At 38.3% G+C, this 24,317-nt stretch overlaps 1 protein-coding gene across 30 annotated transcripts in view; it reads right to left on the reverse strand.

Annotated features, from left to right (window-relative positions):
- EIF4G3 (eukaryotic translation initiation factor 4 gamma 3) overlaps positions 1-24,317 on the reverse strand; it is a 346,931-nt gene that overhangs the window by 209,054 nt on the left and 113,560 nt on the right. For 26 of the 30 annotated variants that reach the window (XM_045063898.1, XM_045063890.1, XM_045063889.1 and 23 more), the window contains exon 3: positions 15,439-15,567. The exons of the other annotated variants lie outside the window; for them this stretch is intronic. In XM_045063898.1, the coding sequence (XP_044919833.1) occupies positions 15,439-15,567 (129 nt within the window). The remainder of the gene's footprint in view (positions 1-15,438; positions 15,568-24,317) is intronic. 30 annotated transcript variants of the gene reach the window in all.

Here is a 24,317-nt window from a genome sequence, read left to right on the forward strand (position 1 = left end):
AAATTTTTCATATTTAAAGGAAGAGAAGGAGGAAGGGGGGAGAGAAAGGGAAGTTGAAGGGACTGAGGGAGAAGAATGGGGAGAGCGAGAAAAGAATGTGGGAAGGGAACAAGGGAAGGAGTGGGAGGAGAATAATATGTACAAGACTATCTGGCCCACAAAACCCAAATTTTTAGCAGCTGGCCTTAACAGATTAAGTGTGCTGATCTATGTGAGGGGTTGGCAATTTTTTTCTATGAACATTCAGATAGCAAGTATTTTAGGCTTTGCAGGCCACACAATCTCTAGCAACTTTTCAACTCTGCAGTTGTAGCATAAAAACAAAATCCACAAATTAGTGTGGCTGTGTTCTAGTAAAAAAAAAAAATTTTTTTTTAAAGATTTTATTTATTTATCTGACAGAGAGAGAAAGAGAGAGAGAGAGAGAGAGAGAGAGATAGCATACAACAGGGGAGTAGCAGAGGTAGAGGGAGAAGCAGGCTCTCTGCTGAGCAGGGAGCCCAATGCAGAGCTTGATTCCAGGACCCTGGGATGATGACCTGAGCTGAAGGCAGCTGCTTAACTGACTGAGCCACCCAAGTGACCCCCCCACCCCCATAAAATTTCATGTACCAAAAACAGCAGGAGGAGGGGGTAAGCTGGGTGGCTCAGTTGGTTAAACATCTGCTTTTGCCTCAGGTCTTGATCATAGGGTCCAGGGATTAAGTCCCACATAGGGCTAGGCTCCTTGCTCAGCAGGGAACCTACTTCTCCCTCTGCCTGCCACTCCCTGTGCTTATGCTCCCTCTCTCTCTTCTAAAAGTAAATAAATAAAATCTTAAAAAAAAAAAACAGGAGATGGGCCATAGTTTGCCAAGACCTGATCTACATGATTATACTTACCGATCTGTCCACTTCTTTGAGCTGTCACTCTCCCACACTAATTATGGATTTGACAATTTCAATTTATTTTACATATGCTTCATATGTTTTCTAAACAAATTAAGAAAATAAGAGCTTATGATGTTACATCTTCTGGGATGTAACATCCTAGAAAAAGGATGTAATTAAATCTTTGACTATAGGAATTCTCTTTCTCCTACAGTTTTTTTTTTTTTTTTTTTTTTGCCTTGAATTCTATGTTAACTTGTAAAGGTTGCTTAAGTCTGCTTTCTTTCTTTTCACCAGCATTTTCCTATTAATGGTTCCATATTTTTGTTTTCAATCTTTCTGTATGTTTACATGGATATACCTGAATTTTGGGTTTTGACCAATTTCAGTCTCTAGTTAATGGAAGAACTTAACTTCATTATTATAGTGACTAACATGTTTCATAGTCCTATTTTATCACATTTACTTTGTATTATCATTATCCCCTTTCCTGTCTTCTGTTAAATTCACTGGGGTGTATTGGTACCACCTTATTCTTTTTGTACTGTAATTTTTAATTAATGTATAATGTATTATTTGTTTCAGGGGTTCAGGTCTGTGAGTCATCAGTCTTAACACAATTCATCACACTCACCATAGCACAGACCCTCCCCAATGTCCATCACCCAGCCACTCCATCCCTCCCACTTCCTCCCCTCCAGCAATGCTCAGTTTGTTTCCTGAGATTAAGAGTCTCTTATGGTTTGTCTTCCTCCCCAATCCCATCTTGTTTCATTTTTCCCTCCCTTTCCCCCACGACCCTCCACTCTGCCTTTCAAATTCCTTATATCAGAGAGATCATATAATTGTCTTTCTCTGAATGACTTATTTCGCTTAGCGTAACACCCTCTAGTTCCATCCACATTGTAGCAAATGGCAAGATTTCGGGGGTTTTGATGGTTGCATAGTATTTCAGAGTGTGTGTGAGAGTGTGTGTGTGTGTGTGTACATCATCTTTATCCGTTCATCTGTTGATGGACATCTAGGCTCTTTCCATAGTTTGGCTATTGTGGACATTGCTGTTATAAACATTGGGGTACACGTGCCCCTTTGTATCACTACATTTCAGAGGTAGAGAGAGAAGTATCTTCAGGGTAAATACCCAGTAGTATGATTGCTGGGTAGTAGAGTAGCTGTGTTTTCAACTTTGTGAGGAACCTCCATACTGCTTTCCAGAATGGCTGCACCAGCTTGCATTCCCACTAACAGTGTAAGAGGGTTCCCCCTTTTCTGCATCTTCACCAACACCTGTCGTTTCCTGACGTTAATTTTAGCCATTCTGAGTGGTGTGAGGTGGTATCGCACTATGGTTTTTGTTTGTTTGTTTGTTTGTTTGTTTTTTAAGATTTTATTTGACAGAGATCACAAGTCGGCAGGCAAAGAGGCAGGCGGGGGGAAGTAGGTTCCCTGCTGAGAAGACAGTCTGATGTGGGGCTTGATCCTAGAACCCTAGGATCATGACCTGAGCCGAAGGCAGAGGTTTTAACCCACTGAGCCACCCAGGCGCCCCTCTCATTGTGGTTTTGATTTGTATTTCCCCGGTGCCGAGTGATGTTGAACACTTCTTCATATGTCTGCTGGCCATCTGGATGTCTTCTTTGCAGAAATGTCTGTTCATGTCCTCTGCCCAATTCTTGACTGGATTATTTATTCTTTGGGTGTTGAGTTTGATAAATTCTTCATAGATTTTGGATACTAGCCCTTTATCTGGTATGTCGTTTGCAAATATCTTCTCCTATTCTGTCAGTTGTCTTTTGGTTTTACTAACTGTTTGCTGTGCAAAAGGTTTTTATCTTGATGAAGTCCCAATAGCTCATTTTTGCCCTTGTTTCCCTTGTCTTTGGTGATGTTTCCAAGAAGTTGCTGTGACTGACTGAGGTCGAAGAGGTTGCTGCCTGTGTTCTCCTCAAGGATTTTGATGGATTCTTGTCTCACACTGAGGTCTTCCATCCATTTTGAGTCCATTCTTGTGTGTGGTGTAAGGAAATTATTCAATTTTATTCTTCTGAATGTGGCTGTCCAATTTTCCCAACACCATTTTTTGAAGAGACTATCTTTTTTCATTAGACATTCCTTCCTGCTTTGTGGAAGATTAGCTGACCAGAGTTAAGGGTCCATTTCTGGGCTCCCTATTCTGTTCCGTTATCTATGTGTCTGTTTTTGTGCCAGTACCATATTGTTTTGATGATTACAGCTTTGTAAGAGAGCTTAAAGTCTGGAATTGTGATGCTGTCAGCTTTGGTTTTCTTTTTCAACATTCCTCTGGCTACTCGGGTTTTTTTCTGGTTCCATATAAATTTCTTTATTAGTAAGGAAATTACATATCCTTCTACCACTGTATATGCCAGTTACTTACCTATTATCTTTCAGCTCTAACCTCCTCTAAGAAGGAGGGTGCTTTCACCCTGTCAGCATGGTTCCAGACACCAGCTCCATTTCAGATCCCAGCCTCTCAAAGCTATTAGAGATGCCAACAACAGATAGGCATATATAAAGTATCAGCCTCACCTAATTCTCTCCTCTACAGAGTTTCTGTTGTCTAAGGACGAAAATTTAGTAAATCCCTTCTCAGAAGTGTCAGCAATAGTCCCCAAAGACCCTTCCTCCAAGCTCCTAGGTCTGGCAACACCACCACTTCTTTCTTTCCTCTAGCATTAGGGATGTTAGCTGCTTCCTATGATTATTAATCTCTGGATTACCTCAGCATCTCCTTGATAATCAATCAGCTGGTATAAAAAAATTATGTATTAAATCCTCTCTATTTGGAGCACCTGGGTGGCTCAGTGGGTTAAGCCTCTGCCTTCGGCTCAGGTCCTGAGCTCAGGGTCCTGGGATCGAGGCCTGCATCAGGCTCTCTGCTTGGCAGGGAGCCTGCTTCATCCTCTCTCTCTGCCTGCCTCTCTGCCTACTTGTGATCTCTGTCAAATAAATAAATAAAATCTTAAAAAAAAAAAATCCCCTCTATTTGAAATACTTAGTACAGCTGTTTTCTTTCCCCTGACAAAATGTTAAGTAACTATTTAGGTTGTCATGTTGTCAACTGTACTGAACAGGGAGATTTAAATTTTGGAAATGAACTGTAAGAGAAGATGTCTAATTTTAATGGTTTTCAAGAATAAGAACCGAAATAAACAGAGTTTTGAATAATACAGTATACTATGTGAAAATGGAGTTTCACTGGAAGGGAACTGAGGACGCGATTTATTTTGCCTGTGAAGTATAACAAAATATTGTCAACGTAATTTTTTTTCTACATATTACCTAGTTAGGTATGTACAAAACAAAATACTGGGCAGACAGAAACACATGAAAACTAAGACGACTCTTCACTGAGAAAAAAAATAAGCATTCATCCATTGATAAAAAGCTTAAAAGCAAGGGTGTCTGGCTGGCTCAGTCAGAAGAGTATGGGAATCTTAATCTCAGGTTCCTAAATTCAAGCCCCATGTTGGGTGTAAGAGATTACGTAAACAACCTTGAAAGGTCACCTAAAAACTTAAAAAAAAAAAAGTTTAAAATCTAAAACTAATGATGTTCTATATGTTGGCTATTTGTATTTAAATTTAAAAAAATAAATAAAAATAAAAGTTTAAAATCAGATTTAGCTCTTCCTTACATCTATCGGTGTGAATGAGTATGTAAGAAAAAGGAATAGTAAATACATCTATGCACTGAGAAAAAAATTTGTTTGGTAAGTGAATTTTAACATTTTAAGAGTCATTTTATATATCAATGTATAATATTAATTATTGATCCTTACTTGATTCTGCTTGCTTTACTTTTTAAAAATATTTAAGTAATCTCTAGAACCAACATGGAGCTCAAACTCACAACCCAGAGATCAAGAGTCATATGCTGCCTTTTCTTTCTTTTTTTTTTCCCCCCTTAAAGATTATTTATTTATTTATTTATTTATTTATCTGACAGGTGGAGATCATAAGTAGGCAGAAAGGCAGGCAGAGGCTGGGGGTGAGAGTGAGGCAGTAAATAGGCTCCCCACTGAGCAGAGAGACCCCAATGCAGAGCTTGATCCCAGGACACTGAGACCATAACCCTAGCTGAAGACAGAGGCTTAACCCACTGAGCCACCCAGGCATCCCAAGAGTCATATGCTGCTCTGACGGAGCCAGCCAGGCACACTGATTCTACCTGCTTTAAATGTAACTTAACCTCTCCCTCACTATTGGAAGAATTTAAAATTATTGCAAAGTTACATAACTTGTGCTGTCTGCTTTTTGTTGACTGTTGAGTCATTGAAATTCACAATTCTTAGTTCTATAAAGATGCTAACTTTTTTCCAAGATGCTAGTTTAAATACCAAACCTTGTATTTAGCAAAACATTTCAAATAATCATCTGATCCTTGATAAAACAGAGTTGACCCTTGCACAACTCAAGAATTAGAGCAATGACCCTCCTCACAGCTGAAAATCCACATATAACTTCTGACTCCCTGAAAACCCAACTACTGTTAGGTAGTTAGGCACTGAGCCTAGGTGGCTCAGTCATTAAGCTCTGCCTTTGGCTCAGGTCATGATCCCAGAGTCCTGGGACTGAGCACCACATTGGGCTCCCTGCTCAGCGGGGAGCCTGTTTATCCCTCAGCCTCTCCCCCGGCTCCTATTCCCTGTCTCGCTCTCTGTGTTGAATAAATAAATAGAATCTTAAAATAAAAAAAATAATGAAATAAAAATAAAAAAGAAAGAAAATCTAACTACTAACAGCTTACTGCTGACCAGAAGACTCACCACCAATGACATAAACAGTGGATTAACACGTATTTTGTATGTTATACGTATTATAAACTATTTTTATAATAAAGTAAGCTAGAGAAAAGAAAATATTAAGAAAACCATAAGGTAAATACATTTACAGTACTGTAGTGCATTTATCAAAAAAAAATAAAAATCCACAATTAAATAGACCTACACAGTTCCAACCTGTTTCACTCAAGGGTCAAATGTACTCTTGTAAGTTTCTCTGTTCTTCCATTCCTTGGAAATTGGTTCCCCTCCCACCCCATTAAGCTGGGGTATCTGTACCAATTGTACAGATGGGTACGATTAAACTCAGGACAATATTCTACCTAGTATTTACTCATCTTCAGACCTTTCTCCCATAGTCTTAACTGCCCACTGCCCCCCACAGCTCTCTGAATCACAGAAATGGTACATGGATGGAGTTGTATGTCTCCCTCACCCACCCCCCAAAACTCATATACTGAAGCCCTATCCCCAATGTGATGATATTTGGAGATAAGGTCTTTGAGAGACAGTTAGGTTTAGATGAGGTCATGGGGATGGGGCCCTCATGGTGGGAGTAGTGCTTTTACAAGGGACACCATAGAGCCTGCATGTCTGTTTGTCATGTGAGAACGTAACAAGAAGGTGGCCTCCTGCAACCCAAAAAGGACCTCACACCTCACAAGGAACCAATGTAGCCAGTACCTTGATCTTGGACTTCCAGCCTCCAGAAGTATGAGAAATGAATGTCTGCTGTTAAAGTCACCCAGTCTATGTGGTTATGGCAGCCCAAGCAGACTAAGACAAATGGAATATGAATTTCTGTGGGAAATATCACAAGCAGATTGAATTGAATTGTCAGGCTGCTCCATCTCCTGATTATCTTTAAAATTCACCTGTTCAATTTCCCATCTCAAAATTTACTGACACATGCTAATTTCTGTAGCCAAACTAAAGTTGCAATTTTCACAGCCATAAAATCTAAAAATTCTGAATGTCACAGCCAGTAAAAAATAGACTGATGGCACTCAAGTGACTATGTCTTCTAAAACTCAGGAAAATAAGTGAAATGTGAAATTCCAAAGTGGTAAACTTGCAAGGAAAATGCTGAGAGAATGCACTACCTATTAAAACAGATGAGTGGTGGCCACAGAAATCAAGAAAACACAGAATCAGACGTATATATACAAAGAACAAATTGATGGCTGCCAAAGGAAAGGGGGCTGGAGGAATGGGAAAATGAGTGAAGAGGAGTAAGAGATAATAGGCTTCCAGTTAAGAAATGAACAAGTCACAGGAATAAAATTTACACCATAGAGATTACAGTCAGAGGTTTGGAGTATCATTGTATGGGGACAGATGGCAGCTACATTTGTGGTGAGTACAGTATAAGGGTACAGAGTTGCTGAATCACTGTGCTGTATATCTAAAACATATGCTGTATATCTAAAACCTTATACTGGTACAGGATAAGCTTTAGAGTTGCTGAATCACTATGCTGTATATCTAAAACTGATGTAACGTATGTGGACTACCCTCAACTAAGAAGAGGAGGAGGACAAGGATAAGGAGGAGGAGGGGGAGGGGGAGGAAGCAGTGCCCACCTCATGATGTGTCCAGAGGAAGCAACTCTTAAAGATCTCAAACACAGAATCCTAAACCTTTTTCTCCCTGACAGAGTTTGGAAAAAAATGAACATCATCAATAAAACCAGAGCCCCTATCAAAGACAACAGAAGAAATGCTTTTGAAATAACAGTTTTTATAGATTGATTCTTACAAAATTCTTTGACTTTCTAAAACAAGGTTGAATTAATGTAGCATTTTAAAACTTTCACTCCTTATACTTTAATATTTCAAAATATAAGTTCTCGTCTTATCAATTTGCCAAACAGAATCTAGAACTCGGAGTTTAGGGTGACGAAAACCTGAGTAATATTTACAACTTAACTATCATCCTTGCAGCAATAGTTCAAAAAAAAAAGAAGAAGTTTTGAATAAAAATCACTGGAATTTTTTTTCTAGACACATGTAATGAAAAGTATGATCAAGCACATAAAAATTATTTTAGTCATGTTTCATGGTAAGTTACAAGACTACATAAAAAACGAAATTAAGCTAGTAGAAAAACATTCGGAAATCCTACTTTATAAATACTGTTACAATTATTTTATTTTTTTTTTAAAGATTTTATTTGTTTATTTGATAGACAGAGATCTCAAGTAGGGAAAGAGGCAGGCAGAGAAAGAGAGAGGAGGAAGCAGGCTCCCTGCTGAGCAGAGAGCCCGATGTGGGACTCGATCCCGGGACTCCGAGATCATGACCTGAGCCGAAGGCAGCGGCTCAACCCACTGAGCCACCCAGGCGCCCTGTTACAATTATTTTAATAATAAAAACAAAAAAGACAAAACAGCTGAAATTCTCCAAATATAACAACATTAAAATAATCTCAACAATTAGAGGGAAAAGCTTATCACAATTATTTAGCATATACCAGATGAAACCACATACATAAATGATCTAGATATTTTATTGGTCCTTATATCTTCTACGCTAATGGTATTCTACGCTAATTTGTAAAGGTATGTTAATTGATAAAGTGGTTAAGGACAGTGTGTGTTGCAGTTTTCAACAAGGTATACATTTTTAAGTACATATATTAACAACTAGGGGGGAAAAAAGAAACAGATGATTTAGCACCATGAGGGTCAACTCAATACAGTTAGCACTGCAGGTTTCTGAACCCACATCAAATCCGTATGTGGTAGAAATGCAGCTTCCAAACACCACACATCTTTAAAAAAAAAAAAAAGACTGCCTTAGATAGCTATGATGTGTTCCAAAGGAAGAAGGGGAGTAAAACATAATAAAATTTGCTTTGCTTTCTTATAGAAATTCAATACTCATCTATTTCAATAATGAAATATGAAAAAAAATTTCAAAGCTTCCTCTATTTTATCCTGCTTATTATAAGCCTGACCATCAGAGTTGTCAAATCAGAATTAATTTTCTTCATGAAAGACAAAAAAACCCAAAAAATTATAAAAGCTTGCATGAAGTAAATAAAATCGGTATCTTAATCATAAAAAACAATTTGCAAAGCCTAAAATAATCAATCAAGAACTGCAAAGAAACACGAGAATTTTTCTGTAGTAAAATAAGACTTCTGAAAGGAAAGTGAAGTCTGTAAGTTAAAATGAAGAGACTATAGGAACCATGACTCATCTGAAATGTACTAATAATGAAAATTGTAATGTTTAAAATATATATCATGGTACACTTACCGTAATAAGCACTGTGCAATGTATACAATTACTGAATCAGTGTACTGTACACCAGAACACTGTGTTAATTATACTGGAACTAAAATCTAAAACTTAATAAAATTTTAAAAAGAGAAGAAATATCATGACCAAGAACTATTCCTCAGTGAAGAAGTCCTTTGCTTAGTATTTCCAGAAACAATAAAGAATTGAACTAGGGGATCATATGCTATCACCATTCTCAGTCCACTATAAAACATGATTGAACTGATCTCTCTGAAGAAAGGGAAACTGAAAGAAATTTCCAAAAGCATACAGAAAACATCTATTGCTCCACTTCTTTGGCAATGTTCTGACCACACTTTCTCACTACCTACTGTGAGCATAGCTTAGGAGTCACACAGTCACACAGTGACATCAAGGAGTGGGGAGAAAAAGGCCTCAATGTTGAACCTGGTAATCAGTGCCAGTCTGATCTCCTTGTTTGGTAATTTTGCTCAATTATGTAAAAATTAACTGAGTCAAAGCAAATGTGTAACTACAATTAAGCAATAAGTAGGAAACAGTTGTTTTGCTTAACCTAAAATAATCCAAATAACAAACTTCTGTTATTTTTTGAAAAGATGAAAAGTAAAACAATATAAAAGTTTGTCTAAGTTTAAATAAAAAAATACAGCATTGGAGTGCCTGGGTGGCTCAGTGGGTTTGGGCCTCTGCCTTCAGCTCAGGTCATGATCCCAGGGTCCTGGGATTGAGCCCCGCATCAGGCTCTCTGCTCAGGAGGAGGCTGCTTCCCCCTTCTCTCTCTCTTCCTGCCTCTCTGCCTACTTGTGATCTCTATCAAATATATAAATAAATAATCTTAAAAAAATATATACAGCATTCAGAAGATTTTCATAATAAGAATCGTCTACTCTGAACTAGTTTCCAAAACCCATGAAGAGGGGCGCTTGGGTGGCTCAGTCAGTTAAGCATCTGCCAGGTCAGACGCTCTGGGATCAGCTCATGATCCCAGAGTCCTAGGATGAGTCCCACATCAGGTTCCTTGCTCAGGGGGGAACCTGCTTCTCCCTCTCTCTCTCTGCTGCTCCCCCGGCTTGTGCTCTGTCAAATAAATAAATAAAATCTAAAAAAAATAAAAATAAAAAATAAAACCCATGAAAATCTTAAAGGGAATTCCAATCTCACTTAATACGAGCCTCTTGTTTACAAAGAGAAAAACCGCGCATTAGTAAGAACTTCCACTGGGTCAAAATTTGCAATAATACTGGCAGGACCGAGACTCAGGTCTCTTGACTCCTGGGAGAGTACATTTTTCTACTTACTTTGAAATCTGCCCCAAAAGATACTTTTAAATTCCAAATTCTTCACCATTTCCCAAGTAAGGACATTTTGGATTTAGAGACTATTAAAGTGCTGCCATTTCAGGGTAAATGAAAAAAAATCCACACTTAAAGAGACTCTGTGTCTCTCAAATTCCCTGTAGCTTGAAAATATCCTTTGAACTATTAATCCCTTCTAGACTAATAGTCCAAAGTTTCTCACTCTGATTAAACAAAACCACCAGAGGGGGCCCCTGGGTGGCTCGGTTGGTTAAGCCTCTGATTCTGGATTTCAGCTCAAGTCATGATCTCAGGGTCATGAGAAAGAGGATGAAGAAGCTCCTCAAGATTCTTTCTCTCCCTCCCCTCTTCCACTCTCAAAAAAGCCCCCAAAAACCCCCAGAAAGGAGAGGACTAGAAAAATTTAGAAGTCATATAACAACGAAAATGCAAATAAAGCTTTAAAATTTAGCATGCACACACACATATGTAAAATCCTATCTTGAAGGGAAAGAAGTAGATGAAGAGGTTGCCATTGATGAAACAGAAACAGATGGGGACGGGGGGCCCTTGGTGGCTCAGTCGTTGAGCATCTGCCTTTGGTTGGGGTTGTGGTCCCAAGGTCTGGGAATCAAGCATTGCATCAGGCTCCCGACTCAGTGGGAAGCCTTCCCCCTTCTCCCACTCCCCCTGCTTGTATTCCCTATCTCACTGTCAAATAAATAAAATCTTAAAAAAAAAAAAAAAGGAAGGAAGAAAGAAAAGAAAAGAAATAGGCGTGGGGGAGGAGGTGGGGGCCAGAGAGGGTATGCCTGGGTGGCTCAGATGGTTAAATATCTGCCTCGGTTAAATTCGGCTCAGGTCCTGGGATGGAGCCCTGCATTAGGCTCTCTGCTCAGCAGGGATTCTGTTTCTCCTTCTCCCCCACCTCATGCTTGCTTGCTCGCTCACTCTCTCCCAAGTAAATAAATAAAATCTTTTCTAAATAAAGTTAAGAAACAGACTGGGAGCAATTTTCTACATTTTCCTTCTTTTATGTTTCAAAGCTATGAAATTCACTCTTCTTCAACTTAGTTGCTTTCACTTAAATCCTAATAGATTCATTTAGTGTCAAACATTAAGTCACAGACACAGGTAACTACCTAGGACAAAAACACGATCACAGAAGCAGGTGAGACTCATCATAAATGGCATGTGGCAGAACGAGAGTCTTCTTCTTCTTTTTTCTTTTTTATAAAGAATTATTTATTTATTTATCTGACACAGAGAAATCACAAGTAGACAGAGAGGCAGGCAGAGAGAGACAGGGAAGCAGGCTCCCTGCTGAGCAGAGAGCCAGATGGGGCCTGGATCCCAGGACCCTGAGACCATGACTTGAGTTGAAGGCAGAGGCTTAACCCACTGAGCCACCCATGTGCCCAAGAGTGTCTTTATTCTTAACTTTAGTTGATTTGTGCATAAGAATAAACGACACTAACTGCTAAAGGAAAATAAACAAGGCTGGCCTCTTCCTTTATCCTGCAAAGGATAAAGCAAAAACTTGGAAGAGATCTCGAGCTCTTGGGGAGAACTTCTGAATTTTACAGTAATACCAGTCATGTAGCTAAATTAGATGAGTTAGACACACATACACACGTACACAGCCACACACACGTAAGTCCTGAGGAAAACCAGTATGACAGCCATGAAACCAGTAAATGCCACCTACAGAGAGCATTTACTGTATCCAAATCTAAGGCAGGATTTTATATAAACCTCATAAAAACCTTATTGAAGGATGGTCGAATTCAAATTCTCACCTATATAGCAGATGATAAAACCATGTTCAAGAAATATTAAATAATTTACACAACATCATGTAACCAGAAAGTGAAAGACTGAGCCCCAGACGCTAGGCCTGTTTGAGCCCAAGCGTGTAATCCTTTTTCCTCTATTTGAAGGCTCTGTTTTCCATTATGCTCCAAGAATATGTTAACTGTGAAACCTAAGGAGACTTGAGTTTCCCACAAAACTCCTCAATTTTCCAAGCATGCCACCCAGAAAAAATTCCTCACTCTATCAACAGAGGTTAAGACATTGCTCAGAAACCAATGAATCCCTGTAAATCAGCCTTTGTTTGAAAGGGAAAGGAAAGAGGGGACTGTGACCAGGTGATTTACTGGGTTCCTTAATCGTATAGGCACTATGGTAGCCAAAGAGACCACAAGGAAAGCAAGACAGATAATACATGGTGACTGTTCTCCTAAGATCCATGTACTCTTGACTTCTAAAGGTAACTAATAAAATCGCATACATAAAGCCATCTGTGGGCTCAGCAGCTGAGACCGCAGGGAGAACTTTCTTTTTTAAATACAAACTATGCATTTTTAAGCAGCAAGGTCTTTCAGAAAACTTAAGTGCTTTGAGCCAACTGCCTAGGTCAAATCATAACTTGAAACAGTAAGAATTTGAAACTGAAAATTAAGTTATTTCCTTTATGTGCCACTGATCAGTTGCTTTTAAGTTCACAATTTACCTTTTTTGTCTCTATACTCAAAATGGATCTGGGCTCCCTAATACTTAAATATTTTAAAATATTTTAAGTATTTTTCCATTTCAGCTGACACAATGTTATGCTTTGTCAATAGAGGGCCCCACAGACATAGTGCAGGAGGAAAGGGTTTTGATTCCTGGTTCCTATTTGGCTTGCACACCAAGCTCCTGCATTATGAGCAGGTTTTCCAGAATCTGGCTTCTCCAGGGCTCAGCTGCCCTAGAGTACACATCTTCAGTACGAGGCTGCTAGAGCAATGCGCAGCAGCCAGCTGGCCCCACTGGTTAACAGCTACTCCTGGAATCTTCTTAGGCAGCAAAATACCTCCTCTAAGAAAACTACCTGTGAAAAGCTTTCCCTCACCACCCCAGAGGGCAGCATTCTGGGAAGTTGCAGAGGGTGGATTTCTAGTAAATTCTACTGGAATGTCACCACAACTTCTCTACCACTCCGTGAGCTGCGCGTATGCCCTCTTCAACAAGGTCTGGATCTCAGCCCAAGATGGGAGAGGAGTCTCTTACCTAACACTAACTACCATGGGAAAAAAAGGGACAGACACAAGGTTTGGAAGCCTTTTTAGGAATTTTATTTTTTTTAAGATTTTATTTATTTGACAGAGATCACAAGTAGGCAGAGAGGCAGGCAGAGAGAGAGGAGGAAACAGGCTCCCTGCTGAGCAGAGAGCCCGATACGGGGCTCGATCCCAGGACCCCGAGATCATGACCTGAGCTGAAGGCAGAGGCTTTAACCTACTGAACCACCCAGGCGCCCCTAGGAATTTTAAGGACAACATACACTACACATTGGAGTGTGCCACACTTTGACCTACTTAGAAAGTCACTGTGGGGGTTTACCATTTTGAGTTAAGAACGGAACAAAAGAAGTCCCTGCAGCAAGTTTAGGTTGTGATACAAGCTACCACGTGGGGCCTATAATCCGGCATAGTCAAGGTTATCTGAAGTATCTATGGTAAACACAGAAGCTATACAAGGAGCCTCTAGCCGCTGCACACTGCAGTGGCTCTTTGCTAAAGGAGACTGGCACTAGAAGATCCAGCTTGGCCCAACACTCAATAAAGTACATTTCCAGCAAGTTCCAGAGGAAGGGTTTCTACCATATTCCACTAATACAATACTACAATGACTTGTGTACCATGAGGTGAGCCACAGCCATGCACTCTCCAGAATCAGCCCTGGAGAAGTAGACTCTTACCTATGTATTGTCTCAACCCCAGGATAAGCATCTGCTCCTTATAGTTGCTATTTGTATATTCTTTAGAGTTCTCTTTCTTTAATAAGCCAATCCTTCATTACTCCAATCCCCAATTATACTGAATAATCTCTTTTTTAAAAATAATCTATTATAACCCAACATGGGGCTCAAACCCACAACCCCCAGATTGAGAGTCACATGCTCTACCTATTGAGCCAGACAGGTGTCCCCTGAATAATCTTCTATATTAAATTTTCCCTATTTACATTACAACATAGTTTTTTTCTTCTTGATTAGAATTGGACTAATACACAATATTAATAGCTTGGGTGGTTCTGCTCCATGCCATGAAAGCCAACACAAGAACCTCCCTTTTAAACAATTAAGAGTTCATTTTGCCATTTTAGTTTTAAAACTCAGAATTAAATAGGAATGACTTAAACCAAGTTTAAGCATAAAACTAAGTGCAAATTAATTTATGTACTTTTTAAAATATCAATCATGGTTTGGAAAGTTGTACATTCCTTCTCCAAATGTTCCACAGTCTTTAAAAAAACAATAATCAGCCCTGTAACACAATCTCCAGCTTTTAGCATTACTTTGAATAAGTAATATTTTATCTCTTATTATGTAAGTTCTAAAAAGCCTAAAACATGGAAGCAACAATTGAAAATAAAAAATTTTCATTATTAAAAGGTGCAGTTGCTATGTATAAACACTAATAGTCTCAAACAGCATGGGTCAGTTAGCTTGACTCTCTCCACATTCCACTAAGAGACTTCATAATTCCAGCATGCTCTTAACCACAACAAAGCCCAAATAAGCATATAATGGTGGAATGGTACAAGCTAATCAGAATCGTGGGAAATGGCTTAAGATGAAGGGGAGCCACAGTGACTTCTTACAACAGGGTTTCAATGTCCCCTGCACCTGTTAATTGAAAATACACTATAAAATTCACATTCTTTAACAATCCAACATAATTTTAAGCCTAAGAAGGTCCAATAACCTATTTATGAAATAAAAAACCAAACCAACAAAGAAGCCCACTACTATTGCTCTAAGAGGTAAAAACACCCATTTCTTTTTAAGTAGAAAATAACCACCACCACTCCACCAAAAAGAGAGAAAGAAAACTAGCAGATTATACACTAGAAAGCAAAAAAGTGATTTGTGCGGTTTTTTAAATGGCCTCTATAACCATACGCTAATTTCCTCAACAGCAAAAAAGGAAAACTAAGTATCAATGATAGTTCATTTTGAATGACTCAATAAATATAACTGTATAAAACTGTCAGTAGCCACAATTATGAGAGGTATGTCTGAAAAATTACAAAATAGATAAATTAAAGAAAAACTATTCGTCAAGTAATGTATGTTACTTCTCAGAAATTTGCTTCAGAAAACCAGAAAAACTACTTTTATATGGAAATTTTTTTTAAAATAAAGTTTTTCTTACTTGAGAGAGTCCAGGGGACGATGCATGTCCCGGGGGCGTTGCCGCAAGATTTGGATGCCCCTTACTTATTTCATGTGCTGAATAAGGGGAAGGGGTCGGGGGTCCCGGTTGTCTTGCTACTTGTGTTACCTGTGAGGAAATCAATATTTAGTAAGAGCTTTATACTAGTCACCCAATCTTTTTTTTTTTTTAAGATTTTATTTATTTATTTATTTGACAGACAGAGATCACAGTAGGCAGACAGGCAGAGAGAGAGGAAGGAAGCAGGCTCCCTGCTGAGCAGAGAGCCCAATGTGGGGCTCGATCCCATGACCCTGGAATCATGACCTGAGCTGAAGGCAGAGGCTTTAACCCACTGAGCCACCCAGGTGCCCCTACTAGTCACCCAATCTTAATAAATATTGCTGAACTGGTTACCTTTTCAAATTGAATTCTCTATCTCACAATTCATACTAAAATAAGTGTCAGACCGACTAAAGACTTAAAATTTCAAAATGGAGCAATAGAATGATTAGGGGAAAAAATGACTATTATCATCAGTTTGATAAAAGATTCCTGAAGCATAATCTAAAACCAAAAACATTAGGAGCACCTGCATAGCTCAGCAGTTAAGCATCTGCCTTCAGCTCAGGTCATGATCTCAGGGTCCTGGGATGGAGCCCTGCGTCAGGCTCCCTGCTCAGCTTGGAGTCCGCTTGTCACTCTACCTCTCCCTCTGTTCATACTCTCTCTCAAATAAATAAATAAAATCTGTATGAAAAATAATAAAACCAAAAACCTTAAGGAAAGTTATGCTAAATGCAATAAGGTAAATGTAAATTACATGCTGTACAATGCCACTTATGTGACATTTTGTAAAAGAAACAAAAAAGAAACGATTGCAAGGGAAAGAGGATGACTACAGAAGGGGCACAACACTGTTTTTAGAGTGAAGTAACCGTTCTATATTTTGACTACAATGGGAAATACATGTCTCTAGGAGATTGTCAAGACTCCTAGACCTGTACACTAAAACGGTGAATTTTATATTATGTAAATATACCTCAATAAAACTGAACAAAATGGGGCAACTTATAGAGTATACCTAAATATACATGTATAGTCACATGCGTGTATATTTCTACACATATAGCTTTGCCTCCATTCTATGTCTAACGTATATGTGTATAAATAAAGTGCACACACATATACACATACTCATAGGTATATGTATTATATTAAAAAGATCTGTAAGGAAAAAATAAATAATAAAAATAAAAAGGAGATATGCAAATATCTTAACAGAAAGCATTACAGGGTTTTTTTCTCATTTTTATTTTCTAATATAGTTCAAAGTCATAAATTTGTATAGAAAAATAATTACATGTGTTTTTAAGTAAACAAAAATTACTTTCCCACTTATCACTGGCAATAAAGTCCCCATCAATCTATGATGGAAATGAAAACAATTTACCCAGGCCACTTCCTAAAGCCTAGCAATCAACCTAGCCAGCTCATCTCTAACACAATCTAATCCAGACTACCACTGAGTCTGGAAAATGCCCATGAATGGGGGGTAATTCTGTTGTCATCAAATATAAAAAAATTTATTCACCTTAAGGTGAGGTTCTCAAATTTGGGGGGAAGGCCATGAAACCTTTTACAATCTGGGGGAAACTACAGACCTCTCCTCGAATATTTTGAAATGCATAAAATACATAGGCTAATGACAAAACTAATTATATTGAAATGTAGATATTAAAATACTAAGGTAAATTTGTGGTATAGTAACATATGTGTTCTTTACTTATGCATTAAAAAAAATAAGAACTAGTGACAGCTTTTGCCTAACTTCATAATTCAAAGAAATGATAACATTTGATTAGGTATTTTCTCCATCTAAGTTCTTAAATCCCCTGATTTCTCTCACAGTTGAAAACTCTCCCCAGGTAGAAAGGAAAGTGGTTTTCAAATGGTATCAGCTTTTCTTGGAATTCACACAGTCAGAAACTCTGAAGAAAGTCTACTCCCCAGTAACCGAACTTTAGAATCCCTATGTCTATCTAAAATGGCTTTAGAGGTGCCCGGGTGGCTCAGTGGGTTAAAACCTCTGCCTTTGGCTAGGGTCATGACCCTGGAGTCCTGGGATAGGACCCCGTCTGTGTCATCTGGCCCTCTGCTGGGCAGGGAGCCTGCTTCCCTTCCTCTCTCTCTGCCTGCCTCTCTGTCTACTTGTGATCTCTGTCAGTCAAATAAATAGATAGAATCTTTAAAAATAAATAAACTAGGGTGCTTGGGTGGCTCAATGAGTTAAGTCTCTGCCTTTGGTTCAGGTCATGATCTCAGGGTCCAGGGATCGAGTCCCGCATCGGGCTCTCTGCTCGGCAGGGAGCCTGCTTCCTCCTCTCTTTCTCTCTTTCCCTCTCTGCCTGCCTCTCTGCCTACTTGTGATCTCTGTCTGTCAAATAAATAAATAAAATCTTTAAATAAATGAATAAATAAAAACAGCTTTAACTAGAAGCAAAAAGCTTAAAGGCTAAAAGAGATATGAATAATACTAACCAAAGTTTAAGACTTAAAGTAATTGTATTTAATTTTTCTTGTTTTTTGAATTGCTCTATGATTTTCTTTAAAAACTTTTCCAATTTTGAATAAAAATTACATTTATATGGACACAAGGTTTACTGTGAAATGCTACTGCATTTATAAGCCTCAGGAAAATCTTTCAAAGGACAAAAACTGGATTACCATTTAAGCATCTACTTTAGAAAAACAATAACTAGAAATGAATTCTTGCAACCAAATTTCTCCTTGACTAGGTTTTATAAATGTATCTTATTTCACATGTTTTAGAATCAATTATTTTAAATATATAGCTAAAGTAAAACAGCAAAATGGATATATATTTAAACATTAAAAAAAGAAATTCATGCAATGAAAGTGAAAACTAGTAAGTTATTAGCTATATAAATGTTACGTCAAATCTCCAATTCATCCTGATAAAACAAAGATTAAGTTTACTGAGAATAATATATATCATAATAATATAGGAAAATACAAAAAATAAATTGCTATTAAGAATAAATATTGGGACACCTGGGTGGCTTGAGCATATGCCTTCAGCTTGGGTCATGGTCCCAGGATCCTGGGATCCAGTCCCACATCACGCTCCTTGTTCAGTGGAAGCCTGCTTCTCCCTCTGCTTGTGCTCTCTTGCTAACAAATAAATAAAATCTTAAAAAAAAAAAAAAAGAAAAGAAAGAATATGGGCGCCTGAATGGCTCAGTCATTGGGCGTCTGCCTTCAGTTCAGGTCATGATCCCAACCAGGGTCCTGGGATCAAGCCCTGCATCAGGGGGGGTCCCTGCTCAGCAGGAAGCCTGCTTCTTCCTCTTCCATTCCCCTTGCTTATGTTCCCTATCTCACGGTGTTCTCTCTGTCAAATAAATAAATAAAACTTTAAAAAAAAGAATAAAACATAGTACTCATACATGTCATTAATAACAAAAGTAAAATTTACAAAAAAAACAAAAACAAAAACAAAAACAAAAAAACACACACACACACAAACACACAAAAAAACCTTGACCGTACTGGCAGGTATTGAATAAACAGAATATAGGTAGGTACTCAGAACGAGTTTACCTTGTCTCCCAAACTACAGAGCAGTGTGTCACAACTGCATTAAAACCACCCAAAAAGCGATTCCAAATTACGGTACAAATCTTCTAAAGAAATAATCTCACCTCAAAAATTAGGAACTTCAAAGATCTATCCAGCAGTACTACACGTGATAGCAAAAAAGGTAGAAATAGCAAGTAACAGGAAAATATAGTAACAAGTGGACTAAAGACATAAAAAATATATAGATGTGGACTGTTATCAATAGAAATGAATATGTAAAATAATCAGAATATAAAAGAAAAAAATATACTTTTTAGAACTATAAAGAGTTTCTTCCATATACTGATGAAGATGAAAAAAAAAAACCCACATGAATGATTACAGATAAAGGTCAGTGTTCATCTCATTCATTTTCGCCTGAAAACTACTTGAGTGTACTTTTTAAGGGTATTAGGTCAGCCAATAAAATACAAATGTTTGGAGGGGCGCCTGGGTGGCTCAGTGGGTTAAAGCCTCTGCCTTCGGCTCAGGTCATGATCCCAGGGTCCTGGGATCGAGCCCCGCATCGGGCTGTCCGCTCCGCGGAGAGCCTGCTTCCTCCTCTCTCTCTTTCTACCTGCCTCTCTGCCTACTTGTGATCTCTGTCTGTCAAATAAATAAATAAATAAAATCTTTAATTAAAAAAAAAAATACAAATGTTTGAGAGAAAGAAATACAGCATTTGCCAAAGCCAAAAGTATTGTGCTATTACTACATTAAAAATTTCCTTAAACAAGCACTAGTGAAAAACAACCTGCACAGGCAAATATTCCTGTGGTGTGCAACCTTTCCCATTCCCAAATGGCTATGCCAAACTGCAGAAATCCTTCAGTATCGTATATTCTATAGGGCACTCCCTCCTAAAATTGGGGGTTTCTACTAATGAAAACAAGCCAGAGAAAATAAATCTGTATCAAATAATAGGAGAAGGGTAGTGGCTGGTGTGCAGGGCTGATATCTCTCTGCCAGGGATGGGAGCTGAGGTCTGTGGGGAGGAGAGGACAGAAAGAGCAGGGCCAGTGACCAGGCAGTCCATGTGGCCAGAGAGCACAGGAACCATCTCTGGCCACAGTCTGAAATCCTCCAAGACCCATGACCTGCCGAAGCACCCCCTCTGAGGAACCTCTGAAGGAAATAAAAATGTTCACATGGGTAGGCATTATCTACAACAAGGAAGTAATAAAAAGGACACCTGACTGAATTCTGGAAGATGACAAATTACCCCATTCCCCACCAGAAAAAAGATGAAACCAATGCTGCTCCCTTCAATGATTTGCTTCTGAGAGAAACATTTAAAAAAAAAAACAAGTAACAGGAGAATCACAAAAATCATATCATTCTAAATTTTTCCTAGGGGCACCTGGGTGGCTCAGTCCGTTATTTATCTGCCATCGGCTCAGGTCATGATCCTGGGGTTCTGGGATAGAGTCCTGCATCAGACTCTCTGCTTAGCAAGGGCCTGCTTCTCCCTCTCCCTCTGCCAACTGCTCCTGGTGCTTGGGCTCGCTCTCTCTCACTGTCAAATAAAAGTCTTTAAAAGACATTTTTTTCCCTAGAAACAAGCTGCTCCATGCAATAAATCTTTGATCTGCAATTGCGCTCTGCTTAATGCAAAAAGACCCCTATTACAAGTGTCACACTGCACAACACACTATACGTTTGCTTTTAGTGTATTATAGAGCTTAATATCTTTGCCAGGGAAAAAGAGTATACCACCTTCAATGAGAAATTATACAAAATGTAAGTAGTTAACACAAGCCTAACCCAAGAAAATGGCACAGGACTAATGAAGTTGTTGTTACACACAACTTTGAATACCTCTTTCAAAATATTTCTAAATAAATGATTATTAAAACTTTTAATCTCTGACTGGAGTTTCTTCTTCCTGGCTAAATTACTCCATCTCAGATCATACTGTTAAAATTCATGTACTTCAAAGGTAGAGGAAAAGAGTTTTCGTAGAAGGAAAAAAACATTATTTCACACATATTACTACCATCTCAATTATGGAGGCAGGGAAGAGGTATAAAATAGCCGATTATGACAATACTTAACCAATTCCAAAGCAAAAAAGATTATTGTTTTTCATGTAATATTAATCCAAAGCAAAATTAATCAACAATCTCATGAAGTACACTGGTGCACTGCATTAAAGTTTAAAAAAGATAATATGCCCAATAAACTTTTATATTTTTTAAAGATATTCTATTTTTTGGGTGCCTGGGTGGCTTGGTCATTAAGCAGCTGCCTTCAGCTCGGGTCATGATCCCGGCGTCCTAGAATCGAGCCCCATATTGCGTTGGGCTCCCTGCTCAGCGGGAGGCCTGCTTCTCCCTTTTCTACCCCCTTGCTTGTGTTCCCCCTCTCAATGTGTCTGTCAAATAAATAAACAATATCTTTAAAAAAAAAAAAAGGAAGAAGAAGAAGAAAGATATTATATTTTTGCCTTGGCAACAATGGGCAGCTTCTAGAATTCTCACTCATTTGCTGGTGGGAAAATAAATTTGTACAACCACTTTGGGAAAGAATGTGGTACTAGCTACTAACTATGAAAGTAGGCAAACCCTATGATCTAGCTACTCCATTCCTAGCCATACATCTGTGAGAAACAGGAAAATGTGCAACAAGGCACATGTACAAAAATGTTCATAGTTGTATTGCTCTTAGTAAGCAAAAACTAGAAATAATATACCTGTTCATTAACAGGAGGATGGATCAATAATGCAAGATCTTCCTATACAGAAATTCAATGAAAAATTACAACAACACACCACAACCTGAATGACTCTCATAAAGAATATACACAGTATGATTCCCAAGAAGTTCCAAAGAAGAAAGCATTTGACTAAATTAGTTTAGAAATACATGGATGGCAAACTGTCAATAAAAGCAGGGACTTTTTTTTTTTAAGCAGATACATTACTTTGAGAAGAGAGGGAGTTTTTAACAGGAAAGACCATACACTATTTAATTTTTTGTACCTGGGCGGTGATACACAGTTTCTGCTTAAAATGATTTTTTTTTTTAAAGATTTTATTTATTTATTTGACAGACAGAAATCACAAGTTGGCAGAGAGGCAGGCAGAGAGAGAGAGAGGAAGGGAAGCAGGTTCCTTGCTGAGCAGACAGCCCGATGTGGGGCTCGATCCCAGGACCCTGGGACCATGACCTGAGCTGAAGGCAGAGGCTTTAACCCACTTGAGCCACCCAGGTGCCCCTGCTTAAAATGATTTTTGAAGTCTTTTAATTTTCTGCAGTTTTAGGCATGCACATTTTAATACCTTCTACTTCCTAAAAAAGATTAAAGGCAAAAACAAGCCAACTACCCAGTAGCTGGAGTAAAATATTAGTCACATTAATATAAGTTATAATATGTCTTTACAGAATAGAAAGTATATATAAACAAAATTTTTGGTACAAGAGAGGGAACCTCTAAAACTGTGACTCTGAAAACTTCAGCTCACTAGTGATTTTCATTCAAGACTTCTACCTTAAAAAAATTTCCTTAAAAAATCGATATTTGGTGATTGCTGACCAATATAAAGGATCTTTTGAAAATATAAAGGTAAACCATAAAGTCATTACCTTTTTTTTTTTTTAACTTTGATAAAGTTCATTTAGTGAAAACATTCTAAGAGCTTCAGCTCCCATATAGAAATAACCAGGTTCAATTTGGGGAAGACTGGAAAGATTCCAACGTTTTCCTTACTTGGTTACTTTCAATACTATGACCTGCTAGCAGCTGGATGGGTAAATCGTTTTCCCTCTTAGTTTTTCATATCATATTAGTGTTTCCTTCAGACCATTTGTTTCCCAATATTTACAGATATTTATTAGAGACTGGGAAATACATAAAAGCAGGTATACTCAACTAGAAAGGAGCATCATACAGGATACTAAAACACTTTCCTTAATATCATGACATTTTTCACATTCTCTCTGACATTATCACTACCAATGCCCACCTAATCAACAAGAAAGAAGAGAGGGGCACCTGGATGGCTCAGTCGTAAAGCAAGACAAGATTATCATAGAGTAAATCAGTAATATCCTAAACTAAAATTTAAAAAAATTCAGAGTCTCAGGAGATGCCTGAGGGTCAGGAGGTTAAGTGTCTGCCTTCAGCTCAGGTCCTGATCACAGGGTCCTGGGATGGGCTCCCTGCTCAGCAGGGAGTCTGCTTCTCCCTCACCCTTTTACCCTCCCCCTTCTCCTGTTCTTTCTTGCTCTCTTTCTCTCAAAATCAATAAATAAAATCTTTTTTAAAAAAGTTCAGAATCTCAGAATTACAGAGGTGACTAAGCCAATTTCAGCAGTCCTAGGATCAATAAGGACATAGGACCACAGGGAAAAAGAAGACATAACAACAGATTTTTTTTTTCTTTAGGTAGCTTCAGTATTGTTTGTAATTGAGGTATAACTGATACTAAAACAGAATAAAAAAACAGAAAAGATACCACGCAGAGATCATAATACAGACCAATTTGATACAATACCTAATTTTAAATCCTTTTTTTAAAAGATTTTATTTATTTGAGAAGGAGAGAATGAGAGAGAGAGAGAGAGCACGAGAGGGGGAAGGTCACAGGAAAAAGCAGACTTCCTGCTGAGCAGGGAGCTTGCCGCAGGACTTGATCCTGGGACTCTAGGATCGTGACCTGAGCTGAAGGCAGTCACTTAACCAACTGAGCCACCCAGGCACCCCATCCTCTCTCTTAAGTCAACTGTAAGCTTCAATGCTCCATCAAGGTCTGTATTAAGCTATAGAGATAAAATACTTCTTATCTGAAAGGAGCTCCAACAGAAAGGAAGTCACAGGTAAATAAAGAAACAAATCCTGTGATAATTACTATTTGATGTACATTAAAAGTACTGCTGAAAACCAGAAGTAACCAGGTCTGAAACTTTGCAAAGGTCTGGTGACATCTGAATTGTATCTTGAGAGGGAAAAAGCTTCAGTTCAGACCAAGAATTAGAAACAGGATATCAAAAAGAAAGTTAATGGCTTCAGAGGTAAGAAGGCAAAACATGTTCTGCAAACTGAAAAAGGGTTCTCTTTGGAAAGGGTCTACGGAGGAGAGTTAAACAGAGAGAAATGGGACTGGTATTATTACAGCCTGATATTATAGCCAAGTTGTGAAAAACTACAGAATTCTTATTAAGATATTTTAATTTCTTATTTTCAGCAAAAAGGAGCCACTAAAATTTTAAAATCTCACCTCTTTTCTATTTTGTAA

Source organism: Mustela putorius, unplaced genomic scaffold, assembly GCF_011764305.1.
Source record: "Mustela putorius furo isolate JIRA1106 unplaced genomic scaffold, ASM1176430v1.1 tig00003853_pilon_pilon_pilon, whole genome shotgun sequence".
NCBI lineage: Eukaryota > Metazoa > Chordata > Mammalia > Carnivora > Mustelidae > Mustela > Mustela putorius.